The 27,147-nt window shown below is 42.1% G+C and overlaps 3 protein-coding genes across 6 annotated transcripts; all 3 read right to left on the reverse strand.

Annotated features, from left to right (window-relative positions):
* Positions 1-179: 179 nt before the first annotated feature.
* On the reverse strand, positions 180-5,115 carry smtna (smoothelin a). The gene is made up of 9 exons (XM_069159719.1): positions 4,779-5,115; positions 4,605-4,701; positions 3,900-4,024; positions 3,563-3,638; positions 3,323-3,451; positions 3,207-3,246; positions 2,147-2,264; positions 1,827-1,978; positions 180-1,664 (listed from the first exon to the last, which is right to left on the reverse strand). The coding sequence occupies exons 3-9, from the start codon at positions 3,984-3,986 to the stop codon at positions 1,517-1,519; spliced, it is 750 nt and encodes a 249-aa protein (XP_069015820.1). The 5' UTR covers positions 3,987-4,024; positions 4,605-4,701; positions 4,779-5,115; the 3' UTR covers positions 180-1,516.
* A 680-nt stretch (positions 5,116-5,795) lies between these two features.
* Positions 5,796-13,552, reverse strand: slc35e4 (solute carrier family 35 member E4). Of its 3 annotated transcripts, none has more exons than XM_069164343.1 (3): positions 13,354-13,552; positions 11,640-12,250; positions 5,796-9,008 (listed from the first exon to the last, which is right to left on the reverse strand). In XM_069164343.1, the coding sequence occupies exons 2-3, from the start codon at positions 12,229-12,231 to the stop codon at positions 8,476-8,478; spliced, it is 1,125 nt and encodes a 374-aa protein (XP_069020444.1). In that variant the 5' UTR covers positions 12,232-12,250; positions 13,354-13,552; the 3' UTR covers positions 5,796-8,475. The 3 variants fall into 3 exon arrangements, with proteins under 3 accessions (XP_069020444.1, XP_069020454.1, XP_069020435.1); XM_069164353.1 differs by lacking the exon at positions 13,354-13,552 and adding an exon at positions 13,115-13,332; XM_069164334.1 differs by lacking the exon at positions 13,354-13,552 and having other exon boundaries at positions 11,640-13,098.
* A 563-nt stretch (positions 13,553-14,115) lies between these two features.
* On the reverse strand, positions 14,116-27,015 carry osbp2a (oxysterol binding protein 2a). 2 transcript variants are annotated; one of them, XR_011179015.1, is made up of 15 exons: positions 26,698-27,015; positions 25,123-25,328; positions 21,176-21,426; positions 20,863-21,031; positions 20,409-20,529; positions 20,249-20,315; positions 19,992-20,129; positions 19,630-19,875; positions 19,362-19,482; positions 19,129-19,232; positions 18,695-18,790; positions 18,064-18,248; positions 17,698-17,918; positions 16,935-17,133; positions 14,116-14,561 (listed from the first exon to the last, which is right to left on the reverse strand). XR_011179015.1 is itself a non-coding variant. In XM_069164366.1 (14 exons), exons 1-14 carry the CDS (start codon positions 26,856-26,858, stop codon positions 16,991-16,993), a joined length of 2,229 nt encoding a protein of 742 aa, XP_069020467.1. In that variant the 5' UTR covers positions 26,859-27,015; the 3' UTR covers positions 14,116-16,990. The 2 variants fall into 2 exon arrangements, 1 of the variants encoding a protein (XP_069020467.1); XM_069164366.1 differs by having other exon boundaries at positions 14,116-17,133.
* Between the last annotated feature and the right edge of the window lie 132 nt (positions 27,016-27,147).

Here is a 27,147-nt window from a genome sequence, read left to right on the forward strand (position 1 = left end):
GGTAGAGCAGGGAAGGCAAAACAAAAATCAGCTGCCAAAGTCTAACCCGCCAGAGATAATTAAGCACGTGTCCCATCAGTGACGCATTAATCTGGCATTAGTGCGTCACTGATTGGGGTAATTGATCAGCATGCCAATAATTACAGTTCACTTTGGTAAAGCACCTATCTGCGCCCTCTGATATTTTTTTTTTTTAATTCAGCAACAAAGAAGATATTTCTTTCCTTTACAGAGGGCGGGAATGTACACACCCTTACAGAAAACTCGAGTAAAAACTCATCTGATTACATGTGATTGTACACCTGTCACATTTATTTTGCATGTTGGAAACGTGGTTTTGGAACAATTTAATGGCGGAATATGTGAAGGTCATGTACCGGTAGATTCCCAGGTGAAAAACGGTCGACATATTTTCCCCATGTTATCATATCTACAACATGTGGTAAATATGTCATACGTGTGATCACGTGTAGAAAACACGGGAAACCCATGTTTTTTTTCCCCTGTAAATTCATGAGGCACTGCATGGCGACAAAAACATTGTCGATGTCAATTTGCAACCTCATAATTACTATTATTAGGCTACTATTTATTTCAGGGCTATTAAAATTGTAATTAATATCAAAATAGCTCGAATTTTGCTCATTTGCTTTAACTCTAAATATGCATTAGAAACGTTTTTGCTATATGTATTCCAGCAAATCAAGTTTGATGCCTAAACAAAGACGAAGAGGAACATCCTAAACCACTGGATGCTGTAGTTTACAGTATGCCCTTCCTTACAGTAAATGCTACATCTTTTAAACTCCATGACACATGTTGGGTGCATTTTGTGAGACTGCAGGCAGCTCCCTCTAGAGGGACATCAAATATCACCAAATTCATGTCAGTAGAGTGTCCCTTTAACTGCACACATTTTTAGTTACGTACTGTGACCCCCGATTCAATGACTATAGGCGAGCTACGCCTTTAAGAGCTGTCGCTATTGGGTCACATTCATACAACAGAAATCTTCACCATTCAGACTTCAGAAGTTTTGAATAAATCATGAGGACTATGGCATCAGGCAAACAAACTGCTTTGACATCTCGGCCCTTTTTCACTCATCGGTTATAGTTACTGAATAACAGAATGTATAACAAACTGGATATTTATTACTCACACTCTCAGGCCCTCAAACATCATCATCATAAAAGTCGTTCCCAGAATCTCTGTGGCTCTGACCTGACTAGGATTAATACAGATGTGTAATCTCAGAGGAATGTACTGATCCTGAGCACCAGCTGTCCACTGAGAGCTCATAGACACACATAAGTCCCTGCCAACACACAAAGCAATGCAAATACTGCACATTAGGCGCTGCGCATTTATATTCAGAAGATGCTTCAAATAGTCTTGGATCAAAGACTAGATGCAATTATTGCATTGAAAAAGGTGCATAACATTATCTTTTTGACATCAGCATGTGGTGATACAATAAGCCAATCATGAAGGCAAGTGTTTGACTTGTCAGAGTTTACGGCCGCTTTTTGGTCTTGACCAGGCCTTTCTCCACCAGGCAGCGGTAGAACTCCTGGATGTACGTGTACACACACTTCCAGTCGGGCTCTTTCATCCGGACTAAGTCATCAGGGTCCAGCAGAGGAGGGCAGCCTGCCAGCCTCCTGCAGACATACAGCGAGTGTCAATTTAAAAATAATGACTTGAGACAAATAACAACAGAAAATATTCCGTCACAGGTCATTTTGTTCTTAACGGCACTTCACCACTGGAGTGTATTTTAGACTAGACACATCTGCCTCTTCATATAAGGATTGAGAACTCACTCTGCAGTGCTGAAAGCCAGCTGGAAATTTTCCCTGGGCTTGTTAGGGTTCAGGATGTAGTATTCAAATGCATCGGGGAAGAATCGGTGCACCAAGGCGCAGAAGGCTATGCCGTCTTTCCAACTGGAGGAGAAGTTCTGGATGTGCACCCCCTGTTTCAAACCGGAGAGGAAACCATTTAGAAGGTATAGAGGCAGAAAATGGGACATAAGGCACACAGAGTTATTCTTCTGTGAAGATTTTCAGTCAAGTTAAGTTGACAGAGCTATGTATAGCTCCAAAGGGCAATAATTCACAAAGAAAGTTAAGGGCATATTTACCTCATACGGCTCTGTTTTGGCCCTGCACCAGTCCAGAAGCATCTGTTTGACATTTTTAGCATTGGGTGCTGCAGCAGGAGGACATTTCTGGGCTGAGGCTGCAGCAGGACTGGCTTTGCTGAGGAGAGCAAACAAACATACACACTGAGTGTAAAGGGAGTATGCATGACCTCATCTTTTAACTTAGCTAGTGCATGGTCTAATTAAGTATTTTTTTTCATTTGGCAGCTGTGGCCACAATTAAAAAAACAAAAGTGGTCCTTTAAGAAAATGGTTCTTTACTTAAAAAAAAGAAGCCAAAGATGCATATATGGGATTATTTAGATGAGTAGTTTTTAACTGGTGGGTCTTGATCTAAAAGTTAGTCACAGGGACATTTTAAGATGTGTGCGGAAAAATGGGAAAAAGGAACACTTTATTTGCAAAATTCAAAATTTTATTTTGAAACTTTAAATTTAAAGTATATACTAATCAGTTTTATTAACTGCAATGTTTTTTGGTTGATGTTCAAGTGACGTCAACGGTGGACGTTGAAAAGACGTTCAAAGTTGATGTTGTAAAAACGTTCATTCTCGCTACTCAGTGAAAGTGATTTGAACGTTCGGCAAAAACATTGAACTGACATCTGCGTTATCAAGGCTATGATTTGAAAAGCCTTTTTACGTCATATTTCACACATTTCTAAGGACGTCCAGGGGGCGTCAATGTGGGACGTCCAACGAACGTTGAAAAACTTCCTACGTTGACATCCACGTGACGTCGAAGACGTTGGAAAAAGACTTGTTTGTAAAGCATGAGTCTGTAGGTCAAGGTGAGTTTGCCTTTATATTTAAATGAGTTTTGTTCCATTTTTTTTTCCCACGTTTTTAACAGTGCATGAGGGCACCGTGGATTGCTGCATATTTTTTGGAGAAATAAATTTAAGTGGTTCAACATTTGAAGTGTTTCATCCGTTTATAGTTTTGTTTTATCCTGATGTGTAATTGATGAACCCAAACATGGATAACTGAGCACACAAACTGTTCCCCTGTGCTGCCTCTCAGTTTGAAACGTGACTCACCCGCCTGCTGTTCTGCTGAAAGGAGGCTGGGCTGTTGGTCCTGAGAGGATGACAAACTAAACATTAAAACTGCACGTATTAAGTGCTCACAGACAAAAGGGGTAGGAGAGACGTACTGTCTGTTGATGGCTGCTGGTTCATGGATGCTCTTCCAACGCCAACACCTCCGGCTGTCGTTCCTCCTTTGCTCAGGCCCTGCTGCCTCAAGTCCTGCTGCCTCGTTCCTCGCTCCTGCTCCCGTTTATCTGTTGACAGATGGTGCAGAATTCAGAGAAAAAGCAAAGCGTCAAATGAGTAATGGCAACATTACCATGACTGTATTAGACAGCTATCCAAGTTTTCCCCTCAGTTATTACCTCTCTTTTTCTTAAGCAGGTCCCTCAAAGCGGCACGAATCATTCGCCTCTCTTCAAAATTTGCTGTATTGTCCAGCTAAAAGATCATTAAAGGTAAAGAAACAGATTACGAGGAAATATTTTTAGCAAACATCCTACATTACATTATAACACAATTAGATTACGTTATAAAACAGCATTTGCAATGTGCTTCATTTAGAAAAAGAAATAATTCTTTACAGGACAGGGACATGAAAAATAGTCTCTTTGCAAATAATTCCTTCCCGCTGTTTGCATGGTGCATGATGAGGAGAATTTGATCCGATTTTTACATGAAGGACACCCATATCTGGCTCACCATTTTGTTGAGAACTTCTTCATCTTCAATAGCAGCCAGTTCTTCGCTGGTCATCGATGCCGGCGCTCCATCGGCGTTTGACTCCATGTCTGAGTGACGAGTGACTCCAGTTGTGTGAAGCTATCCTGGCACATATTGAAAGTAATGGCACATTTGATTTAATAATATTTAACAGGAGAAGAACTAAAAGGCCGGAGAAAACTGATGAGAAGTAGATGTTTGAAACCTACATCTTTCTGACATAAATGCAACAACTTTCAATCCAAAGTCATCATTCACACAGAATTAAAAATGTCAGCCAGATAGGGCTCGCAGTTCGCCCCAAACAATACACAAAATGACACAAACAGGGCTTAAAGAGCACATCCGTTCTACTTACAATCTGGTAATTGAAGTATAAACACTTGTGTGAGTCTCAACAGACACAAACTGAGCAGCAGTGCAGAGAAATGTTTGCCCTACTGAAGTACCCCTCAGTGTATCTCAGCAACTGGCTGACTGGAGCAAGAACACGTACAAATATAGTAATGTAGTGGAAGGAAAGCATCGCTAAAAGAATCTGATAACAGCGTGAAACTATGTGCTGCGAGACGGGGCAGAATCTCGTGCCACCAGACAAACGATGGGAAGAACAGAGTCATGAAACGGGAACGATTGAAATTCAGATCTGTGATTGGAGGCTGTTGGAAGAGTTGTGAGACTCACCTGTTTTCAGGACGCCGACTGGAGCGTCTTGCGGGTGCCCTTGGGATTCGGCGCTCTTTTCTCCTCCCCTCGAGCCTCCTTCAAAAACTTGTCCGAGCTGTGAGAGATGATCACACCTCACGCTGCATCACTTCATAAGGATGTACGTTTGGAGAGAGAGTGGAGATTGCTTACATGAACCACCCCTAAAAGGGATGAAGAAGGAGGAGGAAGAGGAGGGAGAAACACGTCGGGTCTTCGGTTCATCCATCTCTGTCACCTTCAGCGGAGTCTCTCCTCCTCTTGTCGCCGGATCCTGGATGATTTCAGGTGGACATTTACATCGCACTCCCTCGGATAAACTTTCGTTTCGCTTGGTTGCGCTTAATTTACAAAGCATGACAGAAAAAAAAAAATCATTCAGATGGGAAACGAAGGGTTAACAGTGGCAAAAGTGAGGAGCACTGCCTTATTGAGGCAAAAGTCTGACCACTGAACCGTGTTTACAGAAGTTGAGAATTCTCTTGAAGGGAGGACAGAGGACACACTCGGAGACATAAACACACACTTCTGGCAGAAAACAGCAAGACTGAAACGCTTTCTACTTCAGCAGTGATTATTTAGTTTCAAATAACTCCCGAGGCACATTGAGAGACAGCTAATAAATCAGAGAGCAGACAAATTGCTCCATCCAGTGGTGAACAGTCCTAACTGCTTCGTAAACACTTCACAGTGAACGCTAACAGGCTGTGGATTTCCACCTCCGACATTTTGACTTGTCACAGCAGGAAAAGCGTGCTATTGGGCAGACAAAGCCAGCAATTTTAAAAGCCCGCCTTCAATTTGAAATTGACAGATTAGTCGGTAATAAAAAATAATCCGTACTGGCAGCCTTGCATGCAACTTTATCGATAAAAAAATGTGTTGCTATATATTTCTTCAAATTTTACTGACATGTAAAACAATGACCTTTAAACAATTTACAAATGTGGTAAACATCTGCAGTTTTTAAAAGATGTACTTATCTTGTGTATAGTAGCCAGCTTATTTTTTTTTTTAAAGTCAATTTAAACCAAGTATGAAATTATCTCAAAAACAAATGAAGTAGATGAGTCTCAAACCAAACTTGTGATACAATAGTTACTGTAGTTAGTGGTAACTGTATATTAAATATGCAGGGGATGTAAAGAACAATAACTCTTGATTCAGTCATGAGGTGCTTGGATTTGTTAGTTTATTGTCCAATTATATATTTTCAGGCAATTGCATTTGCATGTATGTGTGAGTCATCATCTTTGCCCCTAAACAGGAGCACCTGTAGCATTCAGAGTTAAAACCAAATCCTACCTCTCTCCTCTACAGTGTCCAAATAAGGCATGAGGCAAATGTTTCATTCTTGAACCAGTAAAGTTTCAACGAGCCATATATGACTATAAAATACATAAATATAATAAAATAACTATTTACATCCGACTAGCTTTGCGAACAATCAAAACCAGTGTGTACACAGGAAGTTTGAAGGCAGAGTCTTCGTACCTTGTCAGTGCAACAGTTGCTTTTCTTTCCACCCTACTAATTTACATACCAACATAATTTCCATGAGAAGCAGCCAAACCTGATATTAGACTGCGGTCATTTAACGGAGACTACAAACCTAAAATAATAACGCTTTTTAAATGATTACATTTTGTTGTTTGTTTAGCGTGCCGATATCCGAGATCAGATTTCTCTACTGAAAACAATAAAGTCCATCACTCGCATGCTGCCGTTTCCTTATGGTTGTTGAGAGGCTGCTTGATCTCAGTCTAACAGTTAATCAATGAACACAAGGGTATTACAAGTCCTATTGAACAGCCGAGAAATTCAATCGTGTAAAAAAAAAAATCTGTAAAACTATCTGCTGTACATGATTTTTAAATGTGTAACAGAGACCGTTTTGAAATATTAAACCAACAAAACCATATATCAAACTACAAACCAAAACTTTCATATCTATCTTGCTGGATTTTTTTTTTTTTTTTACACCTCACTGGGGATTTATCAAAGGCATTTTAGAAATATTAATTGTCAAAATGATATGAGGCTCAGGACAACGAAGTCATGATATAAATGGCACCCCTGTGAAATGTAAATGTGCGACACATCAAGAAAATGTATCAAATGTACAATCTTGCCCGCAGTTAACCTTGCAGCAAAATATGCTGAAAAGATGGTGGGTGTCATAAAGGATCTTTGATTTATGGCTTTGTTGTGTCGTCTTGCGAGACTTCAAACCGTACGTGAGCAGTGGTCATGTCTGGCAGAGCCAGTATAACAACACAAATGCGCTTTCAAAGTAAATATTTGGCATTGCACACATGTCGGAGGGCGTGTAGCAGACATCAGTTAAGATGTTGTCAGGAGCAGCATGCAGCCTTGCGTCTCAACTTTTCTTGTAACGTCAGTTCCATATATGCAGTTGCAAAACACTCGAGGACCAAAATCAACAGCATTAACAGCCAGTGATTGCTAAGGCCCTTAAAAAAAAATAATATATTAAAAAAAAAAAAAAAAAAAAAAAAAAAAAAAAAAGGGAATAAAATATGTTTTGTCACAAAATGAAATCAATAAATCAGCTTTTGAATACCGAGCTAGAAAACACAACACTGTCCAGCAGAAGTCAAAACGTGCTGGTTCACCAAATGTTTGAAAACGTGACAAGACGCAAAGGAATCGATTAAATCCAACAGGTGACGTCGGCTGGGATTTAAGAAGCGACCTTAAAAAGGGCAGCTCAATCTTCTTTTTCCCTAATCTCTTCCGCAGGGAAAAGACGGCTAAAAGTTGAGTGACACTCCTTAGAGATCTGATGGGAGCTAATTATCGAGGTACGAAGCGCAGGAGCGCACCGCTGCGAACGGTGGAAATAATTGGACTTATTCTACAGAGACTGGCTTTCCAGGTTGGTGCGAGAACAAAATCTAGGCCTGAAGTGGGAAGTTAAAGGGGGAGGGGAAGGGACGCACAGAGCTCGGGCCTCTTATTAAATATGTGCTTCAGGAGAGGAAAAGAGGCGTCTCGTTCCACACAAACGTTGGATTTATCCGTCATTGCGACCTCTGCCTCCAAACAAAAGTTGTAGCCCTCTGACAAAAACAACTACAGAGTCCTTATTGAACAAGCTTCCTATGTTACATACCAGCCAAAAAAAAACTAAAGAAAAAAAAAAAAAAGCTGCCAAATAACCCAGTCCCTTACCATGACAGAGCCAGGTGGATATCAGGTAAAAGTACCATAAATATATACTTTTAATACAAATTGTGCCCGTTCAAATTTGAGGCGGAGTGCTTCCTAAGCCCCGCCCACCCTCCGTGTCACGCGAGGCTCCCCGGAGCGGACGATATCCACAGCAGCCACCCAAACCGTCGATTAGAGCCCTCTCGAAAATGAGAACGTTTTCACAGTGGAGTAGTATGAGTGACAGTGTGAATACCTCGTGAGGTATCAAACAGTTCAGTGTGCTCGTGCATGCATATTCCGCTATAGACTATATACGAGGGATTTGCAGATAAAAAAAAAAAAAGGAGGGAGATAAACTGTCACCGTGAAAAAATAAAGGCAACCTTTTCTTCGCCGCAGACTCCAGTCCTGTGTGACCAGAAGAGAAATGAATTGGCACAGTGAGGAAGTAAAAGGAAAAAGAAAAAGTAAATAAAGAAAGCTCTGTCACTCCAACAGTGACGATGGCCTGATAAGGTCACACTCCTCCTGCTCTCGACCGATAAATGACACAAAGGGTAGAGGAAACACATTACAGAGTTATCAAGAGGGGTTGGTTTTTTTTTTCCGTTTTTTTTTTTTTTTTTTTATCATTTCCTCCTTCAACATGCCATCTCCCCTTCATCCTTTCAGTTCAGTCTCTTTCGTCTTCCAGTTTCCCGTCCACCCTCCGCCGACGATACGTTTGTTCAGATGCGCACGCTTTGACCGAGTCCTCTTCCCTCGGCGCGTGCAAAACGACCCGTTCGGACGCTTCGGCTTTGGCCCTGCGCGCGTCCAGGTAGCCGACGATGAACTCCGAGTTCTGATAGATGAGCATGCCGGACAGCGTGAGCACGACGCCGGCGCAGCTGAGGGCGGACAGCTCGCTGCCAAACAGCAGCTGAGACAACAGCAGGTTTCCCACCACGCTCAGGTTGCCGAGGATGTGCAGCGTGACGGCCGAGGTGAGGTTGATGACGCAGCAGCTGGCCAGGTTGTACATGACCGAGCCGAGGCAGCTGAGCAGGATGAAGAGCCACAGGCGGCGGTCGTAGTGCAGCGGCGACTCCAGCACAGCCCAGTTTTCCAAGGCCAGAGCGGCCACGGCCAAAATGCAGAAGCTGGGAATGGACATCAGGTAGAGCAAGAACACGGAGTTGATTTTCTCCTCCTGAAGTAAAATGCCTGCGTAAGACACAGAAATGTGTGCAGCGGTTAGAAACAAAATGCTGTATTTATTTACACACACACACACAAAAAAAACAAAAACAAAAACCTGTGAAAATGTACCTTTAAACATGCGCAAACAAAACACGTCGGAGAAACCGTTACAGCCAGTAACGCAGTGGGCGAAGGCAACGGGACGGTCCCCAGCGGTTCTGAATTAAAATGCATGATTACGCAGTAATGTGTGCAGCAGCTAAAAATGTGACGACGATAAAAAAATAAAACAAAATAACCCTCGGAGACGCATTTCCATTAAAGCATCTGTCACGAATAGGGACGCCAAACGAGCCACAACGTCAGCGCCGAGTCGACGCCGAGGTTCGGAAAACACGGCCGTCCTTGTTGCTGCGGCAACAGAGGATGCCGGACAATAACAGCAGCGTGTGGAAAAGCAGCAGCAGGTGCAGCAACATGTCTACCGAGATTCGTGTACAAAAGATTTTTTTTTTTTTTTTGCATTGGAGCCGGACTATTAGATACGAGACAAGCGGAGCATTTCAAAACGAGAGGAGGAAACGCCTCCAACTTATCTCGGCAGCTCAAAGACGGACATAGCGATCCGTGTACAGACTTCAAAGGGAGAAGTTTTAGCGGTTCATTTTTATGTTAACAGCGCGTCATTAAAATGTTTACACGTGTCTAAAATGTTTAAATGTTACCGCTGCTTGAATTTTGTGACAGCTGCATCTGTTGTAGTAACACGCATAAAGGCCAACGTCAGCTGGTTTCAGGCCAGCGTAACGCGAGCTATGACCTTAACGTAACGATTAACATTCAGTCTCATCGCAATATAATGCTCACGTGTTTATGTCAGCTGAAATTGTAACACGAGTTCATACATTCACATTTTTTTTTTTTTTTTGGTATCAAGTTTGGTGTAAAGAATCAGAGTTTCGGTGATGTTGGGACCGACTACCAGCTTTCTGATGTTGTGACATTATGTCATGAAAGATGATTACTCTGTTTAACACCGTGGGATTAGCAATCTGATTCAGACACTATACTTCTAATCTAAAATATTCTGAGAAACGTGGATTATTTAGCAGACCGTTTCGGTGACATAACAGCTTTTCCCTGTGTTTTTATAGTCAAAATAACAGGAACAGATGGATCAGCTGCTTGGAAGCAGGTTGATATATTTTAAATGTTTGCAGGAAGTAAAACACAAGACAATACTGCTTCACAAACTGTAAACACTTCATACTCGGGGCCTTCAAACTAAAAAGACATGACCTCCCCAAAGTGGGTCATAGAAAAATAAATGCATAAGGGAAACCGTTTCAACAACAACAACAACAACAACAACAACAACGAGGGAGAGAGGATGAAAATAGCATCTTGAAACTTGAGACATCTCGGCACAGAAACGTTTTAGCCAAAATTAAAAATAAAAGTAACGTGCTGAAGCTTTCATCCCCACACACACACACACACACACACACACACACACACACACACACACACACCTCTTCAAATTTGTCTGCAAACACACATTTTTAAGCACATTTGCAGTCTTGAGCCGTTTGTCGCTGAGGGATTTGAGGGCAAACCAACCGAGTACCTGCCTGCGTGTTACGTAACAAATTAAAAACACGGCCTGTATGCTTTCAGAAAGTTGCTGGTTTCTCTTTTTCTTCTCCGACGACTACAATGTTGTGTAGGCTAATTACGTTAGAGCCTAATCTTCAACACACAAACGCTCATCTATGCACACAAACGCTTCAGTGTGAGAACGGCACGTTAGAAGAATGAGCACACTGGATTACAGGAAATACTTGTTCCACATAACATCAGCTTAAGAAAGGAATCTGTCTCTTTATCAGGACACCTAAACTCTAGCCATAAATGTAGTCTTAAAATGTGAAGACATGTGAAGACATGTTAAGACGTTGTTTTTCTACTGAAAGCTGTTACTTTTTCTTCTTTGGATAATCCACTCGGGAACATTACTTCTCACAAATGATAAAACTAATTTTTTTTTGTGTGTGTATTTAAAAAAAAAAAAAAAAGACTTAAATTTGATGGGAACATGTTTTTTTTTTTAAACTTATTTTGAGTGAGGTCACTCTGGTCTGTTACTGAACAGCGTCTACATTTGTTTTGGAATTTCCCAAATACAGAAACACAGATGGCGAATAAAAGAAACCTCAAAAACATCTTTAATCTATTCGCTGACTGAAACGTGACGACTGGTGATATTTATATGCCACTTCCAAGAAGTTCAGCCGTCGGTGAACTTTCCTTTCACTTAAAAACCTGCATAAACAGTCAAGACACCAGGAACCAGCCCGTCTACAGGACATGCCACACGGACGCGTGTTGATGTTTGTACGATGTTCCCTGAGCAACCGGAAAACACACCACAACGCAAAGGCTCCGTCACCGGACTGAGGAGTGAATCACTTTCCAGGACCACAGACTGCCGACGGTGAAAACACTAAAATACGCCGAGACGTCAGCGGCACGAGATGCGAGTGGAGTAATTATCTCACCGAGGTTTCCATCTCTAGCTACAACAGAAACACAAACAAAACGAGGGGTTAATGTCAGCCGTCTGGGGGTGACGAAGAGGACAAAGCTGGTACTCACTCTGCTGGATGGACTTGATGCCCCTCAGCATGGTCGCGGCAAAGACAAAGAAGCAGCCGGTCTGATCGAACTGGACCTCCCCCATGATGCTGAAGGACGCGCCCAGGCAGATGGGCATCATGGCTGTGTACTTGAGGAAGTGATGCTGCTTGCCCAGGATCAGCGTAGAGATGGCCAGGGTAAAGAGCGGCGTAGTGGTGTAGATCATTTGGGCAAACGACAGCTGGACATAGTTCAGGCCCATGTTCCCGAAGGCGATGCTGGCACAAAATGTCAAACTCAACAGGAACACCTTACATTTTGCGCTGGGGGTCAGGTCCTGCTCTCCGGCCCCTTTGCGGCGGACGACCTGCAGCTTGATCAGCCCGTAGTCCACCACGATGGCCGTCAGCATGTGCAGCGCCGAGAGCAGCAGCGGGTACCTGAAGTTGTAAACGGCAAATATCCATTTGTTGAGGCTGGAGATGGTGGTGCCCGTCACCAGCCAGACGACGACAGCCGACAGCAGATGGAGCATCTCTGCGGGTGGCCTCCTCCCGCCTCTCGGTTGCAGAGTCGCCTCGCATTTTGAGACGCCATCGGCGCTGATCATGTTCGTATCATTGTCCTCTCTGTAAGGAAAACACATGTTGAATCCGTGTCTCGCATCCCCAAACGAAACGTGCGCTCAAACCGGTTTAAGTTCAGGGGCGGTGAATTGCGAGAGCAGCCTGCGACACGGCTGCTGCTGCTGCTGCTTCTTCCCCTCCCTCCCTCCTTCCTCCCTCCTTCCCTCCCTCCTTCCCTCTCTGCGCCGGGAGTCAGGCTTTGTTGTCCGGCAGAGCTGCGTCTTTCAGCACCGCCTATGGACGGACACGTGTTTCTGTTTTGTATGACGGCCTCCGGTTGCGTAACCCAGCCTGCTGCTGGCAAAATGACATATGCCCTCAGCAGCAAAGGCAATACAGAGGAGGGAAGGAGAGGAGGGAAGGAGAGGAGGGAAGGGAGCTGGAAAACAGTACGCGCCTTCTCCACCACGGGGACGGAGCGGATTGGTTCGTATCCGAACATGGCAGCTATGAACTGACAGTGACGAGTCGGTGTGATGCACCAAAAAATAAAAATAAATAAATAAAAAAACATCACGGCAACTTAAGACACTCGATGTCCCGGTAACCAAATCTGACATTACACGGCGCAGCAGCTCACGGGACTTCCGTTATAATATGTCGTCACGCTGGCTTTAAATAGCGTCTTATTTTAACGGCCTGCCTCGAAGGTTTTCCTTTTCCCGGTACCGGAACCCGAATTATTCACAAACTCGTTTCTTAAACACCGCGTAGTTCCGTTAACGTTTCACTTCACGGCGCCTCGCGGCTTTGAATCAACGCCAGTTTTTTTTTTTTTTTTTTTTTTTTTTAAAGCAGCCTTGTGGTTGACACCAAAAACGCCCCAACTGTCCCGTTGTCCAAACCCAAATTAAAGGACGAGCCGACCTCTGCTGTGGGACCGGACGGTCTCTCGACACCCGGCAGCGGAAACGTCTCTCAGCTCCGCGCTCGTGCCGTCACGCTAACATTAGCAACCGTTCGTAAGCTAACGGCAGGTCGCGCGAACAGCTGTTATTCCTTCCGACCTTCGCGCGCCGCGTTACGAGACCCGCGTGGAGAGACGTTTTTAATCACAGTGTAAGCTTCTTCGTTTTTGTTGTTGTTGTTGTTGTTGTTGTTTTTACCTTGTGCTTGGGTCACCGGCAGCATCTCCCAAAAAAAACCTCCCGTCAGTCGGCCACGGCGCTTGTCAAGCCAAACAAAGTCGGACGCTTTATAGTGTCGTCGGACTGTTTGTTTAAAGGGCGATGCCACTCTTTTTTTTTATTTATTTATTTATTTTAAAGTGGCGTTGCGCTGCGGATGGTGCAAGCAGGACACAATCTCTTCTGTGTGCAGGAGTTATTTCAAGTGCTGGAGAGTTCAGGTGTAAGTTAAAAAAAAAATAAAAAAAATGCAGGAAGTGACGGTGAAGAGACGTTTGAAAATGCAAATAATTACCGATAAAATATGCACGTGTTATTTGTGAGACTCCACAAAGAGTATTAAACCAAATGGACAGAATCAAATATCAAAATATTTTTTGGGATTACTATTGGTGCTTTTATAATATATATATCATAATAATAAATTATCATAATTTTATAATATATATAAAAAATCTCAATGTATATATATATATATATATATATATATATATATTGAGATTTTTGATACATAATGATATGTTATTTTGATATGACGACTAAGTGGGTGAAGGAAAAGACAACAATTATGACATGTTATGATATCCAAAATCTAAGATAATATCTTGTCTCTCACAGGTCTCATTATGATTTGACAAAATATTGACATATTGCCCATCCCTAAACCAAGACATTGTAATATATTGAAAATGTTTTTGTTTTTTTTCTGAACTAGGAGGTGCAGTTTATTAATCACATCGATTTAGTGCACGAGGTCAACTTTATTAAAATCCATTCATCAATACTTCAAAATCAAAACTCTGATGTGGTTTATGCATGAATGACAGTTGAGCTCAAGGGAAAGTGTCAGTGTAATTTGTCACTGTGAGGAAATGCTGAAAATGTACCTTTTGATTGTTTCGTCAAGGCAAACAAATTAAACAATTCTTAGATTTTTCTTCATTCATTCGTACATCGAGACAGGAAGTGTGCTGTGAATAGGAAGCTGATTAGAAAGCCTTTAATTTGTTGTCTGACGTGAGGTTTCGGGTGTCACGTCTGTTATTTTGGACTCATGACAGCAGCTGGCGTCCAACCTGATCCCAGCCCCCCAGACCAGATACATCATCCTGAGAGAAATGTATTGTTGGCCACGAGGGCCCTGTGACAGCGTCTGTGCGTCTTTGCGTCTTCTTCGTCATCTGTCCCTTGTGAGACAACAGATTAGAACAACATAGGTCTGACAGTAAACAATAGCACAGTGGCAGCTTTATCTTTTTATTTGAGCTCAAAAATTTAAAATTTCTGAGGTAATTGGGCACAAAAGGTGAGTTCACATCATGGTTCAGTTAATAAATACCACAAACAATTAGCCAGGTGAAGAGGCTTCTCACTACAGAAGGGCATAAGCACTCTAAAACCATGCATAGCTATGTGTTGCTATGGAAACCCTAGCTATGTAGCATGTATAATCAAGTAAACGCAACATTGTGCTTCATTTGAACATCTTATTTGCATCATTTATATCATACAGTGTATTTTAGAAACTTATATTTAGGATTGAATTAATCCCACATCTCATTGACTGGTCTTGACTCCATTTAATATCATGAATACACAAATAGAGAATAAGTACTGACCAGAATATAAATATTCAAGTAATGTGAAACAGTATTTTTTTACAGTGATTATAAATGAGGTGATTCTATCTCTATTATATTCTTGCTATATACAGGCCAAAACTAACCATGTGCATCATGCCTTGTCATAATACACAGAAAGCTATAAATAAACAGGTAATTATTGGTCATACAATTTATGTATTTACTACTAATGTACACAAGTGCTTGCTTGCACACAAAAAAGCTTATCAAGTAGAGTGTTAAGCCGTTCCTTGAATGTTTTCTGGCCCTTGGCTGATGTGAATAAATCAAGATTTTTTTCACATAACTATCAGTCATCTAGTTGAATATTGTTACTAATCATTTGAATGCATAAAACAGTGCTCTGACCTCAGAGTACTTTGTTCTCACATGACTTTGCAGCTTTTGTTATTGCTGACATATGCAAATAAAGTAACACTTTTCAAGTCTAGAAATGCCTAAATAGAGTTAGCCATTTCTAACAGTTCAGGGGAAACAAGTTTGCTATTAACCAAGATGATGAACCCTGATATTCTGAGTAAAATATTACAAAACTCCCCCCTAAGTATATCTGTAAGTCCCATCAAAAGAAAAAATAGTCTGCCAGATTGCTTTAATCTGTATAAAATCTTTTGATGTAGTAGTTACTGGGGATTTACTACTTCATTACATAATTAAGGCTAAAATTACCATCAAGCACCAATATAATCCCGAGCTGGAGAAAATCCTGCAGGTTAAGCAGATTTATACTTCAGTGGAACTCTAATGGTTGAGTCTCAAGATAGTTGAAGATATTTATACCTCATGTATGAGTGCACTTTCGCAAAGTTTGGGGGCTTTATGAAAGACTGTGAGTCAGTATTGTTACTGGGTGGACTCCTCCACTTATTACTGTATACTCTGATGAGAACAAAAATTAAAAAAGAATGTCCAGAACACATGCAGCAGAAGCAGCAGTAGCCTAACGTTTAGTCTCTGGTGTGGGTCAAGCTCTAAAAATACTGGATCCTACATTTTCTGTGATGCAACTCAGTAATCTTTTGAATTTTTAAAGTCCCAGCTGAGATTACTCAAGTGATGTTGCTTTAATCATTTTTGTCCGAGTAAACAAAGCTCCTCCAGGGCCAGTGAAGATATTGTTCAAGTGCTTTCACATTGTGCGCAGTGCTGCCTCATTCTCGTGAACTGACTTGAACATGTAACGTCGGTGGAGGGCACCTTTAATAGAGCTGGAATCATAATTTCAGGATCATGGGAGAAGCAGAGATTAACTGTAAATCAACTTTGTGTTTTCAGTCAGTTGTTCAGCCAAAGAGATTTGACATCTACTTTGGTTTTCATGGAGTGGTAACTGTTCTTTAGAGGCCAGTTAACAATAACTTTAAATCCTTCCAGATACATTTGTGCAATTTTAAGAAATAGTGTAATAAAAAAATACCCAAGAATCAGGGGGGGGAGGGGGGGGAATGAATGAATGAATGAAGTTCTGCTGAGGAAGCCTTTAAGCAGAGAAAAAGGCTGCGTCCCGCTACAGTTCTCTTAAAAGCTTGGTGTCTCTGCCAGAGCACAGCGAAGAACGAGTTGTTCCAGCTTTGAGGAGAACAAGACATTCAGTGCTTGTACCAAAACATCCACAGTACTCCGTGCCCCATATGCACTACCATGAAGTGTGTTTCAGTGCACAAATCATTTCTTTGTAAAGCATATGGCAATCACACACACACACACACACACACATACACTCACGCGCACACACACACACACACACGCGCAAGCACATAAGAACTCTATATGCTCTCATGAATTAGTTTTCTACAGTGTTGAAGCGTGAACACAAACCGAGGCCATGCATTCTGGAAACACAGATAGAGCAGAAGCAAGTCAATTCCAAAGTGGAAGCAGGAGTTTTTTTGTGCTTGAAATTCAGAGTATCCTTACGATCACGAGGAATCACCCAGCCTGTCTGATGCCACGGTGTTCAGGGAGATTTAGTCCTAGAATATCTCAGGACACTGGCTCCAGTCTTGTCTTTCTTTGGTTTCCCAGTAGCCGCCTCTGTAGACGAAGGTGCTTTCTCCTGTTCTGTCGTCCGTCCTCTTCTCAAACCACAGTGGCTGGTAACCCTCAATGTCTTGCCCTGATGACACAGAGTCATGCTTTCTTAAGACATGGCTTGAACAAGTACTATTTTTTCGGATCAATCGCAATGTCTTTCTTAGCACAACGCCTTCAGTAGTTACTACCAGATCTGCGGTCAGCTTCTGACATAAACTAAAGATTAGTTTTCCATCCAGTAGTTGCCTCCATTTTTGATTTAAGTTTCGTTATCAGCTGCAAAATTATGTTTAGCTGTTGTTTTTGATCAAAGACATGCACTGAAGTACAAATCACAATTTATCTAAAGCTGGGATCTCCAACTTTTTTTTCCTCTGAGAGCAACTTTTAACAAACTTTAACAGTGTCTGAGTACTACTAACATTTATTCACATAGCTGAGCTCCACCAAACCAGCTGAATAAGTTTCTTTTACGTGAACAATAACAAATTGATACTCAACACAAACATATTTAAGCAAGCTCGTGAGCTACTGGTTGGAGACCCCTGATCTAAAGTGATCGACTTGTTATCTATGCTGAAGGTAGCGTGAACGACCGATGAACCTCTGCCTTCATTGTTCCCGTTTTTGGTTTCCTTGTACTTACTCTCCTCCAGGGCCTGATTGGCTTGTGCCTCCCTTCGTTTCCTCTCCAGTCTCTGATGCTCCTCGATACGCTGCTTCTCTCCGTTTGCTTCGTCCCACAGACCTGCCTCCATTAGCCGCTGGTCGGGCCGCATACGGCTGTCAGTGGGCGGGACGCCCTCTTCCAGCTCGTTCAAGGTCAGAGCCAAGGAGGAGAAAAAGTGCATGTTCTCGGCATTATCTCTGGAGAGTGAAAGATAGGAGAGACAACTCATTACGATGAAAGGTCAGGCAGAGGGGAAAGTGAAATCTGGACGGATGGACCGGCTGAATTGACACATCTGGTCTTTGAGAGAAAGTAGAAATGTGTTATATGTGTTCGACATACGGGAGAGGATATTTCTTCCACAAAAGTTTGGGCTGAAGAGTCTGATAAACTGTCTTTTGTTTGCCTTCAGAGCCGCCACATCCTTGGCTGCTGTCCACTATTTTAGCACTTTCCATCTTGTCGTCCCAGGTTCCTGACAGGATGTAATTGGCCGCGCCCTCTCTGTCCTCTACCACTCCCGTCACCTACAGACACACAGTTACATGCACACTATGACTATTCACAGCTGGGTACTTTGTTCATTCATATTTTGTTTATGTTGTTGCGCCATATCAAACTGAATTTTTCTTTTTTTTTTTAGATATCTTTTTGTTTTAAGATTATATACATTATATATTCTCCTAGGTTTCTCATCAGCTGATGAGTGAGTAACTTTGATGGTACGTGCTGATGTGACAAACATTCTTCAGAGGGTTATCTATACTTGAAAGCACTAAGCACAGAGGATATAAGATTTCTTTCCAACTCGAGCGAAGCTCCAACAGCGTTGCAGATTCTTGGCACAGGCTTGCGTGTTTGGAGGCTTCTTTGCCCTCTGACAATCGTACAACTGCGTGAATACTGTAAGATATGAATTAAGACAAAGAGGCTTGCTGTGTGTTTACTGATTGAAAAGGTGGAACAGACTTACTTTCCGTGGAACTTCTCTGGAGAAGTAGCTGTAGGGGGAGAATTTGAGGCGGCAGGTATCCTTGGTAGTGTTGTTTACAATGTCGATGTCGCCCGACTGCCAACAGCAAACCAGACAGGAAGGAAGCCAGAAAAACAGATGGGACTTAAAAGTGTATGGTGATCAAGATTACTTCCCTCAGTAGTGTAACCCAAACATCCACTTATTCACTGACAAAAATAAAATTTTCTTTTTTGTAGATTTTGTATTTCTAAACAGTAATTTCCTTCCTGCGAAGTGTTTTGAGAGTGAGACCCTTTGTAAAGTCTCTTCTTCTGAAGTCTAAATTATCCATTGTTAATTTCACCTTTTACTCTGTTGCTAGTCTAAGAATATGCCAGTACACAGACAGGTCATCTTTTTTTTTTTTCACTGAACTGATAAAACTAACACACCTGGTCAATCCAAAGCTTCCCCACAATAATGTTGTGCACCGTTGACGTCACTTTGCTCCACACGTAGTGGTTTCCACTCGAGTGGAACTGCAGGTGAATGTTGCCTACGGCAAACAGGAAAACACACAAACACCACACATATATTTGGGTGTATTTTTCAGGAAAATTATGGGTCATATTTTGTGGTATTCATGCCAACACTGATTTTCAAAGCAAATTCCCGAGCTTCTTACCTAATGGCATGACAGAAATATATTTTCCACGAAACTTGCTATCAATAGTGATATGCTGCCACAGGGTCCATCCTCGCTGTGACGTCACATGGTGGGCAGCAGCTGGTGGATGATGACTGACCTGAGAGCGAATGGTATCAGCTGTTGTCAGCACACTGTTATAAGTTGGTCTTTGCCATGGGGGGGGGGGGGGGGATTTAATCTCTTTGTGTGTATAACAGATGTGTGAGGAATTACACTTAATAAGATGGACATGTTGTTGTCTTACCTGCTCACAGATGGAGCGATAGCCATACTCCTCCAGCCGGTCCAGCTCGTAAGTCTCCCCCAGCAGAGGGTTGAAGGGCTTGGCGGTACGATGGACTGTGGTGGAGTAGGAGGACACCGAGAAGGCCGCCACCAGGCACATCTGCTCCAAGGACGAGTCGCAGCGGGCTGCCCGGTCCAGGAGCTCACTGTACTCCATATCCTCAGTCAGACGCTGAAGCATCGACAGCGGCTCATTGAAGTTCACCTGCAGTCACACATTTAGGATTGTAAAAAAATACTTTTAGGTGCAGAGAATTCCTCATCCAGCATAGGCATTTATTTAAATTCAGCTGATTTGTAGGGAGTAGAAATGATATTTACAGGCATGGGAATCTTGGACAAGTCTTTGCCAATACAGTTCTTCATGATGCTCCACAGGTTAAGAGAGTAGTTTGGTTTGTCCGGGATCCGGCTGCGCCTTGTTCGTCGTAGCTGCATGTGGTTTGTGCCTGAGGTGTCCTGTCCAAAAAAAACACAACAAAACACAAAGTTTATGTAAAAACCAAAACGCATCAACAGAAAAGGGCCAGTTAAGATGATATTTCATGTGTGTATAAGACACGTGCTTGGTGACATACATTCTCGTTGTGAGTCCAGTCATTGGGCCCTCCTCCACTCATCATACTCTGATTACTTCCTGAGCGCCTGAGAGAAAGCAACATATTTCATATTTGAAACACAGCTCGAAATATAACACACACAGCTCTGACATCACCATAGAGAGATGCTGCTCCTCACTTGTGCTGTATTTCGCCAGTAGCAGTCACAGTTATGAATGCTGGGGAGTCCTCCATGGCATCGAAGAACTCTGCGTCGTCATTCTCATCGCTCGCATCCCGCTGCTGAGACCGCTCCACACCTACGGCGAGGCGGAGAGTTGCAATCTATATATGTTGGACATACTCTAGTGCTGCCATACAGGAAGTGGCCAAATAATGGACACTGAAGAAGACTTTGTAACCATTGTAAAATTATGTAATATGGCTTAGAAAAAGTTTTTAAAAAACCGATGTGAATGCATACGAAACTGAAAAATGCGTGTCTGTTATATATCTGTCTGAATGACATTTCTATAATAGAAATGCATCACTACGACTGGCCAGAAGAGGTCCATATTGCTATTCTGTGACTCTTTCCTACAACATACTGTGCAGGAGCCACGATGTCTGGGAGAGAAAGTGATATGTCTCACCTGTATATGAGGCGGGATTCTCCCTCCAGGCTCTCTCTAAGCTGTTGTGCTGTTTGGCTAACTGTTCAATGGTCTCCTGCAGATGGTGACGCTGCTCTCTCTCATACTGCAGGGCCTTTTGCCACCTCCGACTCTGAGATTCTGCCACATCCAGAAAGTCACGACAAGCCTGAGGTGTGAACACAACACACATCAAAGGATGCAGACAGCAGCTTCGAGCTGCAGGCCCTTAATAAAAGAGGCATTCGCGACTGACCAATCTCTCATTTACTTTGGCCGTATACTGGCTGAGGAAGGAATTGTGCACACTCACGTTGATCATAGCATTGGAGGTGATACGGAAGAGGGTGGCTCGCTCATTAACAGCTTTCACTTTGTCTGTGCTGTCAGTGGATGCACGCAGTTCCTCGAGTTCGCTGAGGGAGCGCTGGAGGGCGGCACCGTGCTTTCCGATCAGCTCATTACAGGTGCTCAGGTCATCTAGCTTGCTGGCCAGACTCTTGAGCACCCCTTGGGTTAGAGCACGGTCCTCCTGAGGTACAGGGGCTTCATCTCCTGAGTCATCTTCACACAGACACACAAACCCAGACCACAATTGAAGTCATTTCACAGACATGCTCGGGTATAATTACAGGTTATTAAGTCTGAAAAAATGTGGGCGTTTCTCAAACTGTCGTAAACAGCACCTGGAGAATGAATATCTCCTCAGACAGGGAAAGATATTTTAAATTTAGATTGAGACGAGCTGAGAGAGTGTTAATGGGGAACAGAGAGAGGAAGATAATAACACTTCCCACCCTGATTCTCCACAAGCCTTCCTGTACAAGATCGTAAAGCTGTGAATGAACACCGTTGCCCTGGAAACGTGGGCCTGTGCAATCAGGAGGCAAGGCTATTTTTAGAAGAAGAGGGAGAAAAAGATGACGCACTACCCTTTTTCTCCTCTCGTTCTCTCTCTCTACCCCTTACTGGCATGAGCTGAGCCATCAGTCTGAGGGATTTTGGGAGGGAGAGAGACTGGACTGATGGCTGGGCATCACAAAGAAAATTCATGGCATTCATTCTAAAAGTCTTTATTCAAAGCCTTAAAGATGACACAGTATGCCAATTAAAAAAACTAACATTTTAATGAAAATACAGAAAGTCAGGCAAAACATGTTCTGTGTCTAATCACACTTACTTGTCTTCAAAAGCAAATTTGCACTTTTAAATCAAATAGAAACTGTAGATTTCTTTGATATCTAACATATTTGATACTTTATAAAACCTTGGCATGTTCACTATATTTCTATTTGGGCCTCTGAATGGTGCTTGTCCACACAATATGTGTTTGTAATAATGGATCTACTAGAAAATCTGCGGGTTGAAGTGCATTATTGAGCAAACTGCACTCTATTAAAGCCTCTTAGTGAAAAAGGCAGCAGTTTTTTTTTTTTTTTTTTTTTCAAAAGACCTACATTTATAGGCATTTATAAATGTCAACACAAATAATCCCGCCGCCATCCTATGTAATGATGTTTTTCTGGGTCAAAACATCTCTTCTGTGCTAAAAGAAACCTTGTGTGTGAAATCTCAAAACTCAAGCTCAATCTAGGCCACTGTAGCATCGCCTAAGAGTACCAGCGCGGAGACAAACTACTACGCTCGGGTTAAGGGTGGGAAAAGAAATAAAAACAATCAGGACAAACTGGATTAAAAAGTCTCTGGAGGAGAAGATAAAAAAAAAAGTAAAAAAAATGAGGGTGAAAAATCCTTCAGGCATCTGTAATGGTTTCACGACCCAAATATGGCAGCAGGAAAAAGATCTGACTTCACTTCTGGTGCTCAAGGTGTTGAGGCACTAGATTATGAATTTGAGATCTGGAGCCATCTGCCATCCGGCATGTTTATGTGAAAGTGCAGATCCATTTTACTCATCCGTGGAATAATAATGTACATGCAGGGCAGAAGCGTATTGGTCTAGTCTGTGCACTAATGGACTGTTTTCCACTCAGGACACTGAAGAATCTGAGACCGATTGGTGACTCATCGTTGAATCATTAAAACACACCCACAGGTGATACCATCTATTGATATGGACACAGAGTGGGAAGAGTGAATCAGAGTTATAAATCCGAGGATGAACTGCAAGCTTCTGCAACACAGACAAAGCATTTACGAGTGATAAACTGAATGCTTATTCCTGTTTGTTTCCTCCATCGCTACAGCTATCTGGATTCAATCATCAACCATGTTAAAGTTTCACCCAGCTGTTGGAAAGATTGACATTTGTTTCCATAACATACCGGTTCATACCTATTCCAGACAAACCTAAATCTTACAGTGGTCATGTGACCGATAAGACAAGATAAGTGCCTGATGACTTCTGCTAATTGTTGCTGTTCTAATCCACTTTTAGCCAATTAATTTGCCCTGTTACTAAGCATGTAACTAAAAGCCCCATGCAATGATAATCTATAATCACATCACACACTTCACCAGAACACCTGAGGATTTGCGCCTCTGTTCGCACACGCATGAAAACACATCAGCTGAGCGTTTCCAAACTGTGTGAAGCAGACATAAGACATTAACATGCAGATTATAAATAATAAAATAATAAAATAATTAAAGGAAAACAGTCGAGACAAAAACGTGCAGTAAGAACACTGTAAACACAATTTCTGAACTGCGAGGAAGCTCAGTTAGAGAGTAAGTAAGCTTCCGTACGCTTAAGGCCCCCGATGTCTTCTAGATGATCTGGTATTTACTATCAGTACGTCTCCCGGTACATACAGCAGAAACATCTCACACATCATGTCTCCATATGCTAATATGGTTAGAGCGACGGAAAACACTGATTTACATGTGGCAGGTGCAAATGTTTTACTCAGCACTGAAGGGTGCTTATAAGCACACATCTCTGAGTTATGATTCCTCTGGCAGCTGTATTTTATAATCCTGACAAAATGTAGGATGAACGCAAACAAATAAGGCAAATATTCAACTGACTGTTAACTATTCTTCTGTTCTGCAGTGACTCATTTTGTTATCTCCAAAAAGCAACACCTGTGTTTGTATTAAATACAAAATTGCCAAACTTACTGAACTCCATCAGCGCACATGAACAACCATTACAAATACACATGGATGTGAGCACGCACGCAAACACACAGTGTCTATCTTAATTCTTACTCTGCTATGAGGAAAATAACAGGTTACTTACAAGGTGGCACTCACTGAAAAGGCTGCACTCATGTCTCCCTATTGTCCACAGAGTGTATGGTGAAAAATATTTTCAATGAAAATCCTCACACCCTCCTTCTCTCTCTCTCTCTCTCTCTCTCTCTCTCTCTCTTTTTTTTACCCCTCCTGCTACCAGAACAGGAGGCGGAGTCTAAAGGAAGGTCATTTCATTCAGCACTCGCTGTCCTCATACTGAAGGAGACAGAGAGGGAAAAAGGAGACAGAGTGGGCGGGAGGAGGCGGCTGCTTGTGTGTTTATGCACATTTGTGCAAAGGAGAGAGAAAAGAGAGAGAGATAGTGGGGGGGGGGGAAACAAAAAAAACACTGCACATCTTTGCGATTTATCTTAAAACATTCACAAAGAGCAAGACGGGCTGGACAACAGTGGATAGAAAAGTGTCTCCTACACTCATATTAAACATTTTATATTATATTATTGTACACAATATGATCCAGAGGTTACAAAATAGAGTATTCTCTGGATGAGAGCGGATGTCGTTTAATTTGACATGATTAAATACAGCTTTTTGCCTTTAATCACACCCGAACTTGCCCCAACAGACTATAGGAACATATTGAGTAACACTGCCATCTTGTGTCCCGTTGTTTACACAACACTGAAGGCTACAAAGAAATACTGTACACAGCATAACATGCATTTAGGTAAGTGCGTCTTGATTGCATGAGCCTGTATTCATGTTAGAGATCAAATTAGTTTGACTACTTCAGACTTTCTTTTTTGTTGTTCCTTTAAATTACAGGTTCAGGGACATTCAGCAGGTTTTTTAAAAAAATTTTTTTTAGAAAGAAACAACAGATCTAACACTAAAGACATAGACATTAATTAGACTGGATAGTTTAACTTCACAAAGTGTCATATTGTTTGTTTGGTCTCGGGAAGTACTGTGTGTGAAAAGTCACAACACACAGGTAAAGCCAGAAACCAGCTGAATCAAAATTCTGAACACTGACAGTCCATCGCAAATACTGTTGAAAACATACAGATCACACAGAGTATGACACATCCTTCTCACCCGAGTGATGCATCAGCAGAGTGGCATTGGCCTTGGCCTGCTGCAGGGCTGACACCCATCTCTGACACTCTCCGTCAGACGTGGCCTTCAGGTGGTAGCTTCGGCCGCCGCTGGTTAACACCATGTGGCAGGTGTCGCCCACCTCGATGTGCGCTGTTGCCAAGGGAATAGTACCACGGCACGTGTGGGCCATCTCCGCCTGTGTCCTGATGGAAAACAACATAAACGGCGTTAACAGTAGCGTGCGACAGCCTTCCTGCCCAGCTCCATGTTAATGTGCTCCATTTACAAAATGGGGCAGCTGCGTTTTAAATTATGTCAACGCACTTTGCTGTTAAAATTGCATCAATATAAGTCAATCAAAAAAACACAAGCCTCAGTGATGGAGTGACACGCTTTTTCTCTGGAGACCCTGGAATATTTGTAGGTTAAATCTCTCAAGAGACCGGCTTTGGACGATATTTGTATCGTAGCTTCATACTGATTTCATACATAATCATCGTGCATGTTTTTTGGGGGCGGGGGGTGGGGGGGTGGGGTTTGTGCAAGGAAGCATCCAGCTGTTTTGCAGATGACATGTAACATGAGAACCAAAGAGAAGAAACAGATTTTTTTTTATCACTAAACATGACAAGTAAGATACCGAAAATTGAAAGAGTGAATGATACGTTAAAAGAGAACATGGCACTTCATCTACTTTATTTAAAATGCAATAAGACTGCACAACAGTTCACCTCCGGCCAAATCCATCCTACATAAATAACACCGTTGCACTGTTGTTTAGTTTAATTTAATATTATTCTATTTTTATTAGTATATAATGTGCTTTTAAAAAAATATATATATTTAATACTCTTTTTTACTACCTCTATTTTTATTGTCATTTTTTTTCTGCTTTAAATGCTGCTGTAACAAAAAAAAAATTAATAAAGTATCTATCTATCTATCTTACAATTTTCTTTAGCATTTGATGTCATAACCTATCTCTATTTTTTATTACTGCGTAAACTGTGTTTTATATGACTAATGCAGAAGCAATGAACAGGCCCATTTGTGGGTTATTTTTATGCTCCTGCATCTCCATTATTTATCACCGTTTCAGACAATACTAACTGAGGGGTTTGATGCTGTGCTACTTCATTTTGAAAAGAAAGACAATTTGTTAGCTCAAACTAGCTAATTACGTCAGCTAATTAATTTATATAAAGCTATATCAATTAAAATCAAAGAAAGCTAAAATTATGGCTGTTATCCAAACGTAAAAATACAGCGAGAGGCTGTATGCGATCCATGTTATCTTTTGAGTATGCATCGTTTAGGGGACATGAATTATTCCCATTTCTTTCCTCCTTGTAGTTATGACTCAGGTTATTTTAGTTTTTTTTTTTTTTTTTTTTTTCAAAACTACCATCCTGGTCGTCACTCCATCTTCCTGCCGGGTTAAGTAAAAAGTTTCCCAGTTTAAAAAAAAAAAAAAAAAAAAAAAAAAAAATCAACACCTCTGCCAACAATGCTGCTGCTAAATATAATTATTATTAACTTTAATTTTTTTTAGTTAAATAAACACAGCGTTACCGGTAATAAGACAACAGGCCGTTACTGAGGACGAACCACCGCCGCTGGTAGCCCTTCAGGTAGTTGGTCCATTTAAAGAGCCAGCCTCTGTAGGTGTCCGGACACGGGAGGTGCAGCCCGGGGAGAGTCGGGGAGGGCAAACTCCTCACCAGCTCGTTCATGGTTTTCCTCCAGCGGGATGCGGACGGAGGAAGAAGTCTGCGGAGCTGCAGCTGCTTTGCCTTGTCAACAGCTGTGCGGTTTAGCTTTCGCTGCGAGCCAGATTACGCTGCGCTCCTCTGCGCTAAAGCTACTGGTAGCTTGCAGCTGTGTGGTGACTGCCTGTATCCACCCCCCCCCCCCTCACCCCACCCTCCACCCCCACCCACAGCTTCACCCTCTGGTACTTTAAAATATATTAAACGCTGATGTTTAATATGCTGCGACGAAATAAACAAACCGCGTTATTGT

Source organism: Embiotoca jacksoni, unplaced genomic scaffold (genome assembly GCF_022577435.1).
Source record: "Embiotoca jacksoni isolate LCO1_2020_lvr unplaced genomic scaffold, fEmbJac1.0.p SCAF_10, whole genome shotgun sequence".
Lineage (NCBI taxonomy): Eukaryota > Metazoa > Chordata > Actinopteri > Embiotocidae > Embiotoca > Embiotoca jacksoni.

Coding starts and splice junctions, on each gene's coding strand:
- smtna (XM_069159719.1), bottom strand. CDS start 3,986: ATGGAGTCAAACGCCGATGGAGCGCCGGCATCGATGACCAGCGAAGAA. Junction 3,247..3,322: donor CCAGCAGCCATCAACAGACA/GTACGTCTCTCC, acceptor TCATCCTCTCAG/GACCAACAGCCCAGCCTCCT. Junction 1,979..2,146: donor CCAAAACAGAGCCGTATGAG/GTAAATATGCCC, acceptor GGTTTGAAACAG/GGGGTGCACATCCAGAACTT.
- slc35e4 (XM_069164334.1), bottom strand. CDS start 12,267: ATGTGTTTTCCTTACAGAGAGGACAATGATACGAACATGATCAGCGCC. Junction 9,009..11,639: donor CATCAAGTCCATCCAGCAGA/GTGAGTACCAGC, acceptor TGTCTTACGCAG/GCATTTTACTTCAGGAGGAG.
- osbp2a (XM_069164366.1), bottom strand. CDS start 26,858: ATGAACGAGCTGGTGAGGAGTTTGCCCTCCCCGACTCTCCCCGGGCTG. Junction 21,032..21,175: donor CCTCCAATGCTATGATCAAC/GTGAGTGTGCAC, acceptor TTCACACCTCAG/GCTTGTCGTGACTTTCTGGA. Junction 17,134..17,697: donor CAATCAGGCCCTGGAGGAGA/GTAAGTACAAGG, acceptor CTGTGTCATCAG/GGCAAGACATTGAGGGTTAC.